The sequence below is a fragment of the Sebastes umbrosus genome, chromosome 6 (assembly GCF_015220745.1).
Source record: "Sebastes umbrosus isolate fSebUmb1 chromosome 6, fSebUmb1.pri, whole genome shotgun sequence".
NCBI classification, from domain to species: domain Eukaryota; kingdom Metazoa; phylum Chordata; class Actinopteri; order Perciformes; family Sebastidae; genus Sebastes; species Sebastes umbrosus.
In genome coordinates, this window is record NC_051274.1 from 28,174,870 (window position 1) to 28,194,118 (window position 19,249).

Here is a 19,249-nt window from a genome sequence, read left to right on the forward strand (position 1 = left end):
CGGCTGCAAATGTCACACACACATGCGCGCACACAGGAACGCAAGCAAGCACGCGAAATACATGCTGCCTCACCCTAAATCTGAAAATGATGACTGCTTCTACATCTATAAAGAAATGTGAAAGAAATGCATGTAGAATATATATTTCTGCAAAAAATTATATATATGTACACTGTTAAGAATTTCCCAGTAAAATAACAGTAAAGAACTGATGGCAGCAGGTTTGCCTTTATGCTACTGTAAAATTAACATTATTATACTGTTGCTGAAATTTACAGCTTTGTTCTGTTAATGAAAAATACAGTTTGAACTGGTTGTTTTTATTAATTTCACAGTATTTTATAGTTGATTTACTGTTTAAAGATATAGCTGTTTTTCCACCTTTATTTTACATTATCTTACTGATTTGTTTTAATGTACTATTTAGGTTGTATTTTTTACATTAATTTTAATAAACATTATTTTTTGCCTAGATGAATAGACTTAGGAAAAGTCACACTAAATACAATTAAAGGCACTTGTTAGGAAAAAGGCTAAAATAGACTTGTTGACACTTTTCCCAAAATGTCTGTCTATATCTGGCTAAAAGCACAGAATGTAAACCAGAACAACATGTGAGTGAAGAACAATAAAGCTAATTCACTGATTTTACAATCATATACAATGTACAAGCCTCACATGTGCAGATCAGGTCCCAGAATTAAAAACATACTGCATGAAACTGTTACTGATGATACTTTAGACAGTTGATCAGCAGTAAAGTGATGTTTTTTAAGAATGCATTATAGTTCAGTTAAAAAACGGTCTATGACATTGACATGTGTCCTCTGTAGTGGACATTTTGTCCACATGCATATCCTTTTACTCTTTAGTCTTACTCTATCAACCCCTGGTGTATTGTAAAGAGGACATCATGGGCTTTCCAGTGATATGGCACGTGTTGTTTTTTTTAATCAATTTGAATGTATTCTTGGTTTAATATCACCCTACAGCCATAATCTGTTCATTTTTTTAACCTTTTCACACTGAAATAGTCCAATAGTCCACTACAGTGGACAATAAAAATAAAGTTTAACAAGCCTAAATCGTTAATATTTTTCTTTTAACCTTAAATAGGAAGGAAATCACAAAAAAAAAGTATTGGAAGACACTTTTTAACTCGGTTCCCAGGAGGATATATATATATATAAATAAAAAAAAATAATAAAATAATAATAAAAATACACCAGGCCACTTTAAATTCTCCCCAACACCATATTTTCTATTTCCTCATGACAAAATGGATTTTCAGTCTGCCTTTTTTTTTTTCTTTGAAAGGGCTTTAAGATTGGTTGCTGGGGCGACCAATTTAGCTTCTAAGGCTACAAAGAGAAGGATTAATTCAAGCTCAATGTGTGTGTGTAGAGACACTCAGGGATGGGAGTGTATGCTGCAGTGTGTGTGTGTGTGTGTGTGTGTGTGTGTGTGTGTGTGTGGAGGCCTGAGATATGGAGGAGCTTATAGCAGCTCGTCTAACAGCCGTGCAGTGCTGACTGGGAGCAATAATCTCTGATAGTTGCCATGGACACAGTAATTGGACGGGGTGTGTGTGCATGTTGAGATTTTTTCAGAGAAAAGAGTTTTTTTTTTCCTCCTCTCAGTGCAGGTTATTTGTGTGTGAAAGCTTTGACTGCCTGGGTGGAAGGAGAATTAAAACATTTAAGACAATCCTAAACCTTTTGTGTGATTATAGTGAGGGGGGAAAAAGCAAAGGAAAAATACAAACACTTGCCTCCATGGCTGCACAGTCGTGAGAAATTATAATTTTTTATGATAGAAAATATATTTTTCATGCACATCTGATGCTGATTGGCTTATGGTGACCATGGAGTTTTGATAATATCTAAATAAATCCCCGGATTAATGAATGAATTGTAGAAAATTTCAAGCGAGTCAGACTCCTGACCATGGTTGTGCAGCCTGCAGTTATACCTGCACATGTCTGCTGAATTTAGTTTTTTCTTCAAAATAAGCCCTTTTCACAGCACACATTTTGATTTGTTACAGCAGAAAAAGCACAGGTTGTGGCCTAAATGATAAAATGATCGATGGCTGAATTCCATTTAGCTGCTTCAGTTTCAGGGTCCTGTTGTTGTTGTGCATGTAGACTCACTGTCATCACTTACTGGGACACTTTAATAGAACATCATTAGTGTAATTAGTAACACCTGTGCTTTTCCCACATGTGACAAGTCAAAATGTCTGCTGTGAAAAAAAAAATCCTGCTAGGCCAAAACTACAGGAAACCAAGGTGAGGTGCATATAAATACACAAATGATGGACTTTTCTTCTAAAATTTCTCATCCAAATATGTTCTAAATATGTATCATGTGTGGTTAAGATATATATAATTAGTGCGAGGAGTTGTGAAAAAACTATTTAGCAAAATTAAATTAAAAAAAAAATCAAAGTGTGAAATTTCTTTTTAGCCAAAAATGGGCACTAAGAGACCAAAGAAATTAATTTGGGAAAATTAGATTGTGCTTACAGGATTAATAAATGGCCATATGGTGGCAATATTCCACCATTATCCACACAAAAAAACAAATCCTCGCTTTCCACAAAATCTAAATTATATATATTGTGCTAATTAGCAGATAAACTGTGATGACTCTCTTACAGTGACATGTTGATAATATCAGTGGTGACATCAGTTAGCGGGTCTTTAATATGTCCATGATGGCTGGCATGTCAGTATCCTCACCAACAACTGATGATCTATGTAGAAGACATGGCAATAAAAGAGCAACATTCTTTTTATTGCAGTGTAGCACTCGTCAGCTCTAGTATTGTAGTATATTATTATAATAAAAATGTAATAGTGGAGGGTTTAGATGTTTATAGAAAAATATAGGCTGCTTTGTAAGTGGTTACAGATTTATGTTTTTCGTATTTTCAAACAGTATTAGCATTTACCTTTACATGCATGATACATGAATAATCGATGAGTTTGGCAAACGTAACGCCACCTAACACAAGTTGGGCTATTTGCAAACCAAATAAAGAGCAGGACAGAGCCACTATCATTACTCTATACTAGCATCTCTGCTCCCACAAGGTGTGTTTTCCAGTCCTCGAATGGGGCTTTTTTTTCTAACCCTTTACCTCAAAACAAGCATGCGCAGCTGGCCCGGCGATGTAAACAAAGCACAGAGAAGCTCTGATTACAAAACACACACACAGAAGAAGAGTGACTTCATTCTCTGTTCAGGTAGACATCACTCCTCTATATCTCTATGCTCCGGATATCGAATTTAGCACCTTTTAAAGAACAGTGGATGAATTTTATATACTGTACAGACATATTCATCTTATCCATTAAACAAGACAGAACAGACACACACACACACACACACACTCACACACTCACACACTCACACTCTCACACGTACATGAATGCATGAATAGTGACAGGTGCACAAACACATTAATCACTCTATGGCCCAAAAAGATCTGCTGGGCTTACAGGGCCAGAGACTGAAGAGAGTGGTAGTGACAGACTCGGTGTGTGTGTGAGGGAAAGAGAGAGAGATAGAGATAAAGTGTGTGTGTGTGTATGTGTACAGTGTACGTGTCTCGAAGAGGAAGAATGTGTGCGTGTGTGTGTGTGTGTGTGTGTGTGTGTGTGTGTGTGTGCAGGCGTGACAGGGTGCTGAGGAGAGTCATAGAGGTTGCAGGGGGTTTGTCCGCAGTGTGGCTCTGATATATCAGAATTGCTCAGAGTCACGATCGTTACATAAACTGGCCTCTCTTCCTCCATCCGTCATTCCTTCACCCTCTCTCTCTCTCTCTCTCTCTCTCTCTCTCTCTCTCTCTCTCTCTCTTTCTCTCTCTCACACACACACACTGAGCTTTCTTTTCTTTTCTCTGGCCTGTCCTCAGCCAGTCACTCCCACATTCACAGATTAATTTGTTAATTCAAAAGAGTTTTTTGGTCCTGTGAAATGATTTGATAATGTCTTTCATCGTTATAGTAAATTATTCATTGTCTTTTTTATTCATCTACTTTGTGTTTGGGTGGTTTCCACTGAACGTAACGTGATATAGTAGAGAAATCAGGGGAAAATAAAATGTTAATGACAGGATATAACTTTAAATAATTTATGCCTATGCTCTCTTTTACTACTACAGTGTCTTTTTCACATTGCTCAAAGGAATGTAATGGGACAGTCATATGTTTTCCTCACAGTTAAAAATGGACTCCAGGGATTACAACCAGCAACCCCTCAACCACAAGCTCACTTCTAGAGCATATTGAGGATTTTCACCTCCCACTCTTTAATGCTGTTTTGTGGAGGCAGGAAAATCTGCTTCTCGGTGACAATACGCTGTTTTTTTGTTTGTTTGTTTGTTTTTTGTTTTTTGCAGAACACATTTCGTTGTCATGACAACACCGCATTTTCTTTTGTAAACATCTTGCATTCAGACGACAGCTGTCGTGTGTAATTATGATGTCACAACAAAAGTTTAATTTATCGACCTTTTCAAACTTGACAACATAAACATTGTCTTTGTGTTTCCTGTTGCAGTGTTTGTTAATGCAGTAGCTGACAGGAAGTAAACTTGGACCAAAGCTGTTGCCCCTAGCAACAGAGTGGCAATGAAAAGGTCTATTGGAATGACCATAATTAAGTACACTGAACAAGTATTGCCCTTTAATTCATGTTGTCAGGTCAAGATAAAAATTGATAAATAAAATTTTTGAATTTGAATTGATAATCCTGTTGTGACATTATAATTACACACGACAGCTGTCGTCTGATTTCAGGGCGTTTACAAAAAGAAAATTCAGTGTTGTCATGACAACGACATGGAAATGATTGCAGAATGCTGTGATTCATAATCACACACATAATCGTCACTGACATTGTTTTTTTTTTCCCCTTCGGAGAGTTCTGCAAAAACAAAACAAAAAACTGATTTTCCTGCCTCCACAAAACAGCATTAGAGAGTGGGAGGGGAAAATCTTCAATATGGTAAAATGGTAAAAATGAATTAAAGGTATATCCTGTCGTCCGATCACTTCTCTATTAAATCACACTTTCATTGGAACCACCCAAAAATAGATACAAATAAAAAAAGACAATGAATAATTAAATCTGAAACTAATGAAAGACATTGTCAAATCATTGTATATTATTCATGAACACTAAACATGATTGACCCTTTCTCTAACATGATATTCCCCCTCCTTCCCTTCCCCTCCCCGTCAGTGAGAAATAACAGTCTGTTCATTCCTCCACAAAATGGAGGCTGCCTGGCATCACGCGTGGCAGTCCCAGAGTGCTTGTAGCCTATTAGTTCCCCTGCGCCTCATCACCGCAGCCTGGATGACAAGCACAACAAGCAGAGGGCTGCAAGCATCGTGCACGGACGACGACACAATGTCACGTCTTGCCTCCTGGGAGGAGTGGACCTCAGTGTGTGTGTGTGTTGGAGAGGAGAGAAACTAGATGGGGGGTGTATTTGCATGAGTTTTCTGACCGTATGTGCATGTTTGTGTGGGTGGGGATGTGTGGATAGTGTGTGTGTGTGTGTGTCTTACCAGTGGGTATGTAACCGTGTGTGTGTGTGTGTGTGTGTGTGTTTGAGAGGGTGAGCTGACCCAGATCTGCTTATTAGCATCAGGAGGAGGGGGACGGCAGTCACTTAGAGCTTTGTGCCTGAGCAGTGAACTGTGCTCGTGCTTCAGTGACACACCATCAAGCTTCATACAGTAACACACACACACACACACACACACACACAAACGCACACACACACACACACACGTTCCTTCCTTCATCTTTTTCATCCTCTGCTCCCAAATATCTGCGCTATCCAGGAAATAAACCCACCCAGAAAACACACTTTCTTCACAGCCTCACGGCAAAACAATGGCAATATTATAGACACATCATACATGTAAAAAATGCAAACAGTAGAAATCAAATTTATCCAAATGTATGGGACAGTTTGCCATATTTCCTCCCTATTTTTCAATATACTGTAGCAGTAGATTGAGTGAAATATTCAAACCCAAGAAGCCATTGTATATGGCTGCACCATTAGGCCTACATCAAATGAAAATACTGTGTCTTGTGCATTATTCTTTACACTAAATGCCTGACATGTTTGGCATCTTTGGTATTTTTATTAGTTCTGTGGGGTGGAACGCTGCTTCTATAAAGATGGATTTGCAGATTAATCTTGTAGCATTGAAGGGGTTTAACTAAAAGTCAGCCAATACACGTTTGTATGAAATCCTCCTTTAAATATTATATTTAAATTTGCTTTCAAGATCTGGCTACAATATATAACTAAATATTCTAGTTAAGAGAAGAACAAATGCAGTTGGTTACTAATTCACCAAATTAGGTGCACACAAAGTATTAAAACTGCTGTGAAGTGAACAAATTAAAAAAATATTTTGTAAGAACAAAAGATAATCTGCACAAACTGCTCACATTTTAAAACAAAAACACAAGTTAACTTTTTAATACACACATCAGACTTAGGTCAGGCATTCATTTTCAGTTAATTAATGGATTGCTGAACGATGGTATGAATGAAATTTGAAAGCCACATGGGCTGTAACCAGCAGTAATATTCCTGGTACATTTGTTCATTAGCTGACTATACTGTAAAACACATCAACAGTTATTCTTGATCCATTTGAGCATTGGGGTATTGCAATTCAGGATAATCAAAATCTGAGTGTGAGATCTCCATCATGAACGTGTGCACTGACTGAATGGTCTGAACTGATGCAGACTGGGACGTATACAGTAGCTCACATGTGCAGGTGTCCCACATCACCAGCTGAGGCTTCACTCGGTCAGCTGAGAGTAACAGGACGGCAGACAGAGAGAAATCAGGGATCTCAGGGCCTGAGGGGAAATGTCTGTTCACATGGTTTAAATGTAGCGTCACAATGGACGCGTCCATTTCTAGCATGTTTATTCAGTTGACCCCAAATTTGAGGTGATGATGAGAAAAATGACAAATGACAAATGAGATTTGAAACATCTCTTTTAGTTTGCATACAGATTGGAAATGGCTCCGTTTGTCTATTTATTTTTGGCTGCATCATTCCATCAAATGGAAACTCTGGGGTCTCCACTAAAATGTATAATGTGGCTACAACGAGTCAGTAAGATTTAAGAGGTAAAGTAAAATTTGCAATTGCAATTTACATTTTTCTACACAGCAGTTTGAGATTTAAACAACAGTTTGATAGGTGATACAAATTTATGAAGCTTTTTATACAGTCTGACTTAAATAATAAGGCCCTTTCCCAACCTAATAACCCACCAGGATAAATCAGTGTCTCATCCATCTCAGAGGGATTTATGCTTACATTAGTGTAGTACGACCTCTGGTGGTAAAAAGTAGATATATTCAAAATTCACATTTATTGTAACTGTGGATACATACAGATACACAATACATTAATGTTGCAAACCGTAGTTGCAGTGCTGATAGCGCTGCAGTGTTTTTTTTTTTTTTATATTTAAAAATAAATATAATAAAATTGTTATTATAATAATAATAATAATAATATTAATTGTTATTATTGTTATTATTATTATTCCCAAAATTAATATACAAATAATAAGACAATCATTACAATTACAAAGTTTTCATCCTCCAAACTGAGCAGATATCACATTAGACATAAAACATTTACATAGACAATACAAAATAAATAAATAAATAAATAGATAAATAAATAGATAAATAAATAAATAAATAACGTCAGCAAAATTAGTCATAAAAACATGACAAAAATAAAACAAGGTTAAAAAAACAAACAGTAAAGCCAAAACATGCTCGTTAGATAGAATAGAAAGCTTTATTGTCATTGTATTAAATACAACGAGATTCACAGTTGCCACTTCTAGTCATTGTGCTTTAAAACAAATACTTGACAAGACTAAAACGAGGCAGGTAAAACATATGACAGGTAAAACACACACACACACACACACAGTTATAGAGCAAACAAAACAGGTAAAGTAGATGTAATAAATAAATAAAACAGAAGTGTAACACTATCAAATATAAAAAAAATAGATGTAATGTAAACAGAGGTAATTGCACTTGTAAAATACATATAATTACTAGATACATACTCGTTTATATTAAATATACTTTACTTTATTCTGATTATATAGTTGATTTAAAAACAAGTAGGAACTATAATTCGGCGACACCGAGACTCCACTCGGCTGTATTTTGCAGTGACGCACTTCCAAAATGGCGTCCAAACAGGAGCCGGTGTATCAGATCTTCTCCTTCCAGGACCTTAAGACGTCTCCGGACCCGGTTTATGAGCTCCCGGTCCGGTGTGCGACCCCTGCAGCGGTCCCGTTAGTGATAGATAACGGCTCGTTCCAGACCCGGGCCGGCTGGGCGGCTCCAGTGGATCCGGACTGTGAGTCTCCTCGGCTGGTCTTCAGGTCGGTGGCGGCTCGGAGCAGAGGAGCCGCCCGCAGCGAGACTCAGATCGGTAACGACATCCCGAACCTGGAGCCGCTGCGCTGGCTGCTGAAGAGCCAGTTCGACCGCAACGTGGTGGTCAACTTCGAGATCCAGGAGCTCATGTTCGACCACGTGTTCACTCACCTGGGGTTAGGCGCCGAGGTCAGTGGGGGGCTGGGGACTGGGGACTGGGGACTGGTGTGGTGGACTGGTGACTGGTGACTGGTGTGGTGGACTGGTGACTGGTGTGATGGACTGGTGACTGGTGTGGTGGACTGTTGACTGGTGTGGTGGACTGGTGACTGGTGACTGGTGTGGTGGACTGGTGACTGGTGTGATGGACTGGTGACTGGTGACTGGTGTGGTGGACTGGTGACTGGTGTGGTGGACTGGGACTGGTGACTGGTGTGGTGGACTGGTGACTGGTGTGGTGGACTGGGACTGGTGACTGGTGTGGTGGACTGGTGACTGGTGTGGTGGACTGGTGTGATGGACTGGTGTGGTGGACTGGTGACTGGTGTGGTGGACTGGTGACTGGTGTGATGGACTGGTGTGGTGGACTGGTGACTGGTGTGGTGGACTGGGACTGGTGACTGGTGTGGTGGACTGGTGACTGGTGTGGTGGACTGGGACTGGTGACTGGTGTGGTGGACTGGTGACTGGTGTGGTGGACTGGTGTGATGGACTGGTGTGGTGGACTGGTGACTGGTGTGATGGACTGGTGACTGGTGTGGTGGACTGGTGACTGGTGTGGTGGACTGGGACTGGTGACTGGTGTGGTGGACTGGTGACTGGTGTGGTGGACTGGTGACTGGTGTGATGGACTGGTGACTGGTGTGGTGGACTGGGACTGGTGACTGGTGTGGTGGACTGGGACTGGTGACTGGTGTGGTGGACTGGTGACTGGTGTGGTGGACTGGGACTGGTGACTGGTGTGGTGGACTGGTGACTGGTGTGGTGGACTGGTGACTGGTGTGGTGGACTGGGACTGGTGACTGGTGTGGTGGACTGGTGACTGGTGTGGTGGACTGGTGTGATGGACTGGTGTGGTGGACTGGTGACTGGTGTGGTGGACTGGTGACTGGTGTGATGGACTGGTGTGGTGGACTGGTGACTGGTGTGGTGGACTGGGACTGGTGACTGGTGTGGTGGACTGGTGACTGGTGTGGTGGACTGGGACTGGTGACTGGTGTGGTGGACTGGTGACTGGTGTGGTGGACTGGTGTGATGGACTGGTGTGGTGGACTGGTGACTGGTGTGATGGACTGGTGACTGGTGTGGTGGACTGGTGACTGGTGTGGTGGACTGGGACTGGTGACTGGTGTGGTGGACTGGTGACTGGTGTGGTGGACTGGTGACTGGTGTGGTGGACTGGTGACTGGTGTGATGGACTGGTGACTGGTGTGGTGGACTGGGACTGGTGACTGGTGTGGTGGACTGGGACTGGTGACTGGTGTGGTGGACTGGTGACTGGTGTGGTGGACTGGTGACTGGTGTGGTGGACTGGGACTGGTGACTGGTGTGGTGGACTGGTGACTGGTGTGATGGACTGGTGACTGGTGTGGTGGACTGGTGACTGGTGTGGTGGACTGGTGACTGGTGTGATGGACTGGTGACTGGTGTGGTGGACTGGTGACTGGTGTGGTGGACTGGTGACTGGTGTGGTGGACTGGGACTGGTGACTGGTGTGGTGGACTGGTGACTGGTGTGATGGACTGGTGACTGGTGTGATGGACTGGTGACTGGTGTGGTGGACTGGTGACTGGTGTGATGGACTGGTGACTGGTGTGGTGGACTGGGACTGGTGACTGGTGTGGTGGACTGGTGACTGGTGTGGTGGACTGGTGACTGGTGTGGTGGACTGGTGACTGGTGTGATGGACTGGTGACTGGTGTGGTGGACTGGTGACTGGTGTGGTGGCTTTCTAATGAATGAAGAAAGTTGTGTTTTTGTAGCAAAATGAGGTTTTAAAGGTCCCATGTTATAAAAAAGTGAGATAATTATAAAGCAGGCTTAAGTCCTATATAAATACTGTGAAAGTATCGAAACACTCAATCAGGGAAATACACACAGCCCGTATTCAGAAACTCTGCGTTTGAAACAAGCCGTCAGGATTTCTGCCCATTTGTGATGTCACAAATATACAATATTTAGACCCTTTACACAGATTTAAACGTAAACATTCTAAATGTGTCCCAGTTTATTTCCTGTTGCAGTGTATGTTAATGACATCAGCTGACAGGAAGTAAACATGGACCCAAGCTGTTGCCTAGCAACGCAATTCTGTTGCAATTCCGTCCAAATGCACTAAAACGGAGCGTTTCAGACAGTGGGTAAATACAGGTATATTCAGGCTGACAGTATGAGAAAAATAAAGTTTTTTTTAACATTACAGCATGTAAACATGTGCTAGTAGAAACACAAAATACAAGTATGAACCTGAAAATGAGCATGATATGGGACCTTTAAATAATGCAGGCTGGTAATATTTAGCCATTTCTGTTTCATAACATCAAACTAACTCAACCAGCATTATTCTCTCCATGTTTTCACAGGGCGGTGTGGAACACCCCGTCGTGCTGACAGAGGCGCCCTGCAACCCGCTGCACTGTCGTCAGATGATGTCAGAGCTGCTGTTTGAGTGCTACGGCGTCCCGCACGTCTCCTACGGCGTGGACAGCTTGTACAGTTTCTACCACAATAGCACTCAAAGGAACCTCCAGCCACCGCACACCGGCATCGTTCTGTCCTCAGGATACCACTGTTCACACATCCTACCGGTCATCAACGGCAGGTGAGGATTCACAGACACAGACAGCTGCTTCTGTGTTCATTTTACATCATCTTACTTGTGTTGTTTTTCTCTAAGAAATGTTTTTCCTGTTTGTTCTGACTCTATTTAGGGAAATCATACACACATTTTGCATGGTTTGTTCTGTAGAGTCAAATTTTGATGTGTTTTGATTCAAGGTTTGATGCGGTGAACTGTAAGCGCGTGAACGTGGCTGGCAGTCAGGCAGCGTCCTACCTGCAGCGCCTCCTGCAGCTGAAATACCCAGGTCACCTCGCCGCCATCACACTCAGCCGCGTGGAGGAGCTGCTCCATGAACACAGCTACACTGCGGTGGATTACCATGAAGGTACAGTACGTCAGTGCAAACATACATATATGTTTTGATACACTTAGAGCTTCTCTGGGCAAGTTCACTACTCTGTTTAAGTTTTTGAATAGTTGAAGGAACCCCAAATGTATCTTAATTAACATTAATAAACACACAGATATGAATTTTCTTCTTGTGGCCAGTGGGGATGCAGGTGCTACTAGACTGAAGGAGACAACATGGAGATGCATGCAGCCCATTCTTTCTTTCTTTTTTTACATACTTTCCATTTCCTCTTTGTTGCGTTTTCCTCAGAGCTGGAAAAGTGGCGCAGCCCAGAGTTTTATGAGCGGGAGGTTCACCGTATGCAGCTTCCCTTCTCGGGTAAGGTGCCGGGCGGCTGCGTGAGCGTGGAGGAGCGGCAGGAGAGACGAGCTCAGCAGCTTCGACGGCTCCAGGAGATTAACGCCCGCCGCCGGGAGGAGAAGCTGCTGCAGGACCAAGAGAGGCTGGACAGACTCCTGGGAGTACAGGCAAGGCTATCAATCACAGTTTATTCTTTACTTAGATGACATTTATATGTGTAAGATTTAATAAACAGTAGGAAAGACTTTTTGACCCGTTTATGTCTGATGATCAAAAATGGCCGAACTATAAAAAGGCTAATTGTTCCTCTAAGGAATTTTGTGTTCACTAAAAACAATAACTATAAAACATCCTAAATAAAAAGTACCTTTGTGCGTGCTGCACAGTGATCATAGAGTTTGTGTGTGTGTGTGCAGGAGCTGCTGGAGGACGGCCTGTTGGATCACTTTCATAAGAGCCTGGTGGAGCTCAACATGGACTCGGCCGAGGAGCTGCAGTCGTACATCAACAAGCTGCAGCTGGCTGTGGAGCAGGGACGACAGAAACTGCTGCACAGCGATGGAGCGGAGGGAAAGACTGAGGTGGGTGTCACAACACCAAATCAGACAGAAACAGAATCAGGAAATCTTGATTTGTCTGACAAAACATTTGGATAGTTAAAAAAAAGTTTCGTATGGTTGACCATCGATTAATGTCAAAAAAACAGATCATAGTAGTTTGTATTAGGTTAAAGGTAGGGTTGGTAGTGCTGATCAAATGCATTTTTTTGTTATATTAGTTGAATTTTTCATTACATCCTGACAGCAATCAATAAATGAAATGCTTGGACAAAAAAAGAAAAATCGGTGGCAGTCGCAGGACTGTAATAAACCCGGTCAGTCATTCTATTGCAACACGTTCTCATCCCAACTCTTCACATACCGCCCCTTGGCGTCACACCCCCCACTATAGGTAGGTTTAGGTAATAACTTCATGGTTAGGGACATGAACGAACCGCTGATTGTAACGTGATGCATGGGACACGAACAGCGGTCTCCTGGATCGAAGCCTTGTGTTTGTTGGACCCATCCTCCTCCCGTCTTCCCCACCCGGTGTGTCTTTTAGCTCTTTAAACTACGTCACCACACTCCCGACACACTTTCCCTGAGCTTTTGCTGTTGCCGCGGATGAGTTTACGCTGTAGTTAATGTAAAGCCAGGTGTGTTTCATACTTTGGTATCGAAAGCCGACGGCTGTGTCAAAGCCTCTGTATTTGACGTCCTGTAAATGAGAAGGGGCTGTTCATTCGGCTACCTGACTGTCTACCTACCTACCTGCCTTTGTCCACTCTGCCCGTGCATGCTGCTCCACCAGCTGCTAGTTTGACAGCTGTGAGTACTAACAGTAGCCATGTTTGTTGTTTACGTTCATAATGATAATTTTGGGGGAGTAGCTTTGGAGGGAGGCCTGAAGCGACGGACTGTCAGTGTTGCTGACTTGGTCACTTTCTCTCTAGATTTATATATATAAAACTTGAGTGTAGAAGCGGTGTTATATAAGCAGTGTTTTTAAGCTAGGTATGCAAATGCTTCAGTTGCCAACAGTAATAAGGAAGCAAAGTGGACAAACTACATTGTATTTCTCCACAAAAGTAATGGCAGCAGCTGATCAACTCAGCCACTGAGCTGAGGTCACCTTCAAATAGTACCAATAATTAATTAGGGCTCCATGTCATCGGCGTGAATGTGCTGCCGGGCTCTACGGGGCTCTACGGGATCCGTCCTTGTTTGCTGCAGTCGATGTGCTGCAGCTGACTTGAAGCCTGAGGCTGTTCTGTTGCTCTCTGCCAGGTGTCTGAGCTGGAGCAGCCGATGGACGAGGGAGACGGAGTGGCGCTGATGGATCCTGACTTCCCTGAGGACACGCTGCCAGAAAAACCTGCTAATGTGGTTCAGGTAGGGGCACGGAGACACTGGAGCTTCCCAGACACATATTTAGATCCTCATTAATGCTGTGCAGGCAATTATCTGCCAGTTTACTGTGTGTGGCAAAACTTTTTGTCCTGTATTGTGTTTGTGTGCCAAAACATTAAGGAAACTAACAAAACTTTGCTCATAAGCTGAAACATTTGGTATCACACATTAATGTAAAGTTGTTTTGATCTGGTCTGCAGCCCGTGTTCAACATGGCGGAGTACCACCAGCTGTTTGTAGGGACGGAGCGTCTGCGGTGTCCAGAGGTTCTGTTCCAGCCCTCGCCGACCGGAGAGGACCAGATGGGACTGATGGAGACGCTGCAGTACGTCCTGGCCAGGTAATGACACAATATGTGCACCCAAAACGACAAGCACATATATGCATATGCATATAAACACACACGCTAATGAAACCATGCATACACATACATGGATTTTCTTTTGCATCTTAAACACATTTTTTTCTCATATTAACTTAGGTTGTTTTTATATTAGAAAGTGACATGTGAAACTGATGCATTAATATTCCACATGCAGGTACACACCAGAGCAGCAGGAGGCGCTGGTGAGCAACGTGTTTCTGACAGGAGGAAACATGCAGTACCCCGGGATGAAGGAGAGAGTGGAGAGAGAACTGCTGGCTATGAGGCCCTTCCAGTCACACTTCAAGGTACAAGATCCTTTTATAACCCTGTTTATCATTACACACTCCTGACTAGAGTTCTGTTCTCAATCACATCCTCAATCCACATCTTTCAGATGTTCTTATATTGACAATTTGAACAAATAATACAGGTACAAATAATTTGAGCTGTGATTTGATTACTTTGTTTGCACAGAACATAAATTATCCATTAATGTATCTCAATTATAACCTGACCGTGTCAGATGGTTTGTTTCACTGAAGCGTCTGAGAAGCCGTCATTGGAAACTGTTTGGAAAAGGGCGGGAACTTTCAAAAAACATACGTGGCAGGTGGTTGGATGAACCATCTGTCAATCAAACTAACAAAAGCGAAACTAACTCAGTGCCGTTCTTTGCTCTTCCTTCAATGAATAAATACGCTCCAGTTCTGATGTAACTGATGCTATTGCAGCATCAATGCTTACCTCTTCAGGAGACACCATTGTTGTTGTTTTCCACGCTTCCCATGCAAATTGGGGGCATCCGGTGAGACTCCTCCACCTCTGGAAACTCCCTAAAATCTTTTGAACAAACCATTGTCAATCTAAAATGTAGACAGATTCAGCAACTGCATGGCTTATTTTTCGCCTTTTATGGTTTCAGAAACACATTTAGAAGAACAATTTTTGTAATATAAGAGTAAAAATGTTCCAAACGAGCCGCCATGTTGGTTCCGGTTTGAAAGCTGGGACGACCACGCTTAGCTGCAGTAGCTTCTCAAAGGAAGATGATTGGTCCTTTGTCTGGCAAGCCGAACACAAACGCATTACTTGAAGTCTGACAAGATGGATTTTTGTTTGATTCTCGCGTGATCTCGTGACGATAATCCAGCTGCCTTGCAAAGTTACCTCAATTACTGTCATTCCACATTGACTATTCAGACACAGTCAGCTTAGATTTTACCCTCCAGTTGTAATCTTGTAAATACATTTAAACTCTTGACTGACTCCCTCCCAGGTGACGATGGCATCACAACCGGCCCTGGACGCCTGGTACGGGGCGAGAGACTGGGCCTTGGAGCATCCACCCGGTGGAGAGGGAGGGGCGGCAGAGGGATGGATCAGCCGTCAGGAGTACGAGGAGAAAGGAGGCGAGTACCTGAGCGAGCACTGTTCCTCTAACGTCTTCGTTCCCATGAAAATCGTCAAACCAGTTCCTGCTCGCCCCGCCGAGCCCTCCGTTACCACACTGACATCAACTGGAGCCTCTGCTGTCATCACCACGGTTACGTCTGCCCTGAGTCCCTCCTGTCCTGCTGTTGGTGCTGATGTTACTGTGGTTACCTCCTAAACTGCGATCGCCGTTATCGTGATATTGTGACCTCTAATGTTTCCCAGAATGCCTTTCAACAACCTCCAAAGAGCAGGTGTGAACTTGAAACACTCAATCAAAGGTAAAGAGGACTTTGCTCTTTGATTCTGAGTGTCTAAAAACGATAAAGGTAGATAAATGTTGTTTATCGTTGATGATTCAGATCGGTGGTCCAGCTCAAACATGATTGTAACTGCAAATAATATTATCTCATTGTGGTCTGCTATTACAGTTTTTCTCGATTGTTTACACACATTTTCTGAAAGCATGCCTCATACTCTCAGAACTCTACACACAAATCAAAAAACACACATACAATGGGCAAAACCCCTCAATTCTCCTGCAAAATGAAACTTTACATTCAAAACAATGTTATTTCTTCTCAAAATGGTATTTTGTTTTCAAATGACACACACAAACCATCATATGAATAGACATTTATAAGAACCAGTTGAACACTGATGTGCTCAATGTAAAACACTATGATGAATGGAAAACACTTCTTCTCCATTCATCATAATGACTTAGGCCTTTTTTTTGTTCAGTGTTACACTTACTACAGACAGTACATACATAAGTGTGTTGTAAAATATTTTAGAATATTGTTTTTATACTCAGAACACACATATACACGGTAACAAATATATTTTATTTTCCCCACAAAAACAATGTACACAGTGTACATCCCAACCAACACAAAGTTGCACATACAGTGGTCTACATACAAAACAACAGAAGAATTTACTGTATACAGTTACAGTAAAAAAAAACGGGAAAAAAAACTATGCTGCATCCTCTCTTCTGTTTCGGTCTGGCCACAGCACCTCATCCACATCACAAGCAATGTTTGCCCTTCTATGCTAAAGCTCTGATTGCTAATTGTAACACTGTGTGACAGGTGTTTGCCCATGTGATGAGTCAGTGTGCATAGTAGGGCAATTGACTTTAGAATTTTGAATGACAGTGTGTTCCTTGTGAAAACGAGATTTTCTTCATGAAAATTGTGCCAAATGCAGAGAATTGTGTGTAGTGTTTTGAAAAAAGTGTGTTTTAGAACTGCAATTTGAGTGTAAAGCAGGAATTGTGCTTGTAGTTTAGCAGAATTGGTTCAGGGGGTTGGTGCATGAGTTACATGTTGTGGTCATTGTGTGTCAAGTACCAGTATTTGTGTGTAAACAATTGAGAAAAACTGTAAGCATTTCTCTGTGGAAATTTAAAGAAACACGCCACCGAACAACAATATTAGTTCAGAAATATAAAGTACACATGCAGCAGTTGTTTTTACAGTGTTAAGACACGGACCTTTAAGTACCAACAAAGTCACCATTCAGGAATGTTGAATGGGAATAGACTTCCTGTCGTCTGTTTTTGGTCTCCTGTGACTTGCTGACTGGAACTGTTTTGGAAATTCAATTTTATTTTATCTTCGTAATACTTGGAAAAACCACGAGAGACCATTCATATTGAATGGTCATCAACTGAATGATCTTAAAAAGGTCTTGTGGGAATATTTAGTTTTACTATGTAAATAGAAACTGTTTTTTGTATGTTTTTAAAAAAATATATTTTCACTCATGGAAACGTCTGTTTGTGTTTGATTGAATGAAGGTCAGGCAGCTGTCTGATGCCACTGGTAACAGATGAACAGTCTTATATTTTAATCTTCAGTCCTGTCTTTTCTTTCTTTCACTACAGCTCACTTTAAAGGGGACATATTGTGCTTATTTTCAGATTCATATGTGTATTTTAGGTTTCTTCTAGAACATGTTTACATGATTTAATGTTCAAAAAACACATTATTTGTTCTCATACTGTCTGTCTGAAATGCTCCTTTTTAGCGCCTGTCTCTTTAAGAGCGCCTCCTGAAGACACCCAGTCTGCTGTAATTAGCTTGTGAGAAAAATATGCACCTTTGCAAAGGTAGTTCTCAAGTTGTAGGTGATATACTCTAATGAATCAGGCAGCCCACAAAAAACTGACTAGGTTGTCTTTTTTCTCAGTTTGTGGGTTGGTAGGAACTCCAGATTCCCAAATGTATGAACACATGCACTGAAAAAGTGACTTTTTCATGATATATCTCCTTTAAAACCAATTAAAGGTTCAGTTCACTGAAATTACACATACATGTACACACACGTTTTCTAAATTACCTTTAGTTGTATCTATCCATGCAGATAGTTTTGGTTTTTATTGTTAGTTTGTATCTGTCAAAATATTTGCTGCCACACCAATACAGTGGAGGGAAATATAATTTTGTTTGTGACAAGAAAGAAATCCTCACATTTGAGAAGCTGTGACTGGAGAAAATTTGATGGGTTTTGCGTGATAAATCACTGAAAGTCTGTTATCGAAATTGTTGATAACCTTGACCCCCAAAAAATATGGATATTTAAGACTAAAGGTAAGTGAGAAAAAAAAAGCAATATTTGGGTGAACTGACCCTTTAAATGCAGCATATGATTAGGTGTTGCAATGTAGTTTTACACCACTAGATGGCAGAGATAAACACAAAATCAAGTCCTGTTTTCATCCTGTGTACAGTGCAACTGAGCATATTCACAATTAGACCGACCTCTATAATAGTATAATAGCTTTTCTTAAAGCCGAGAGTTTCAAACCTCCGTTGAGAAGCTGGTTTATGCAGGTGCAGCAGCAGAATCTGCTGTGTCAGCCAGCTTTAAAAAGAAACACAATCTCACTGTTGGTTTCCATTGATGCTGTGCCAGTTGAACAAAATGCACTTTGTGTTCAGCCTACTAATCTACAAACCCACCGTTTAATCAGCCTAATGTGACGGTTGACATGTGACAGCAGGAGACCTTTGATTTGTGTCCAGCTGGCTCTCTCTCTCTCTCTCATCTGATCTAAAGGTTTTGACTCTCACTGAGGAACCTGAACTGTCAGGTGTGTTTGCTGCACTGTTGTGTCCCTTGTTGGTCCACATTATTAACCCAGCAGACCTCTGAGGGCTAATACTATTATGTGGTGTTAAACCGTGCCACAGCTCGAGGTTCAAACCGTCTGCCAGCTTGTTCTGTTTCTCCTCAATCAGCAGTAACAACTACACAAACACACAAACACAGCCCCCTCGTTTCCACAGCGGAGCAGAGCGAGGCTAATCAGAGCCAAAACAGGCCGGTGAGTGCAGGGTGATTGGCTCAAATTGAACAAGAGGGATTTAAAAAAGGGAAAAACAAGGCAATCTTTTATGTGTAAAAAGCAAGTAAACAGGATTTATTTCTATGGCTACACTACATTTCAGCGAGGCTTTCTTAATGATAATTAGGGACAAAAAAAAAAATTCAACTGCAAGGAACAACTCAAAGAAGAC

General features: G+C 41.7%; 1 protein-coding gene across 1 annotated transcript; it reads left to right on the forward strand.

Moving 5' to 3' along the window:
- Window positions 1-8,241: 8,241 nt before the first annotated feature.
- Window positions 8,242-16,141, forward strand: actr5 (actin related protein 5). The gene is made up of 9 exons (XM_037773427.1): window positions 8,242-8,664; window positions 11,058-11,296; window positions 11,473-11,642; window positions 11,919-12,136; window positions 12,386-12,550; window positions 13,799-13,903; window positions 14,122-14,261; window positions 14,461-14,593; window positions 15,565-16,141. The coding sequence occupies exons 1-9, from the start codon at window positions 8,278-8,280 to the stop codon at window positions 15,895-15,897; spliced, it is 1,890 nt and encodes a 629-aa protein (XP_037629355.1). The 5' UTR covers window positions 8,242-8,277; the 3' UTR covers window positions 15,898-16,141.
- Window positions 16,142-19,249: the final 3,108 nt, after the last annotated feature.

Coding starts and splice junctions, on each gene's coding strand:
- actr5 (XM_037773427.1), top strand. CDS start 8,278: ATGGCGTCCAAACAGGAGCCGGTGTATCAGATCTTCTCCTTCCAGGAC. Junction 12,551..13,798: donor GAGCGGAGGGAAAGACTGAG/GTGGGTGTCACA, acceptor GCTCTCTGCCAG/GTGTCTGAGCTGGAGCAGCC. Junction 14,594..15,564: donor CCTTCCAGTCACACTTCAAG/GTACAAGATCCT, acceptor ACTCCCTCCCAG/GTGACGATGGCATCACAACC.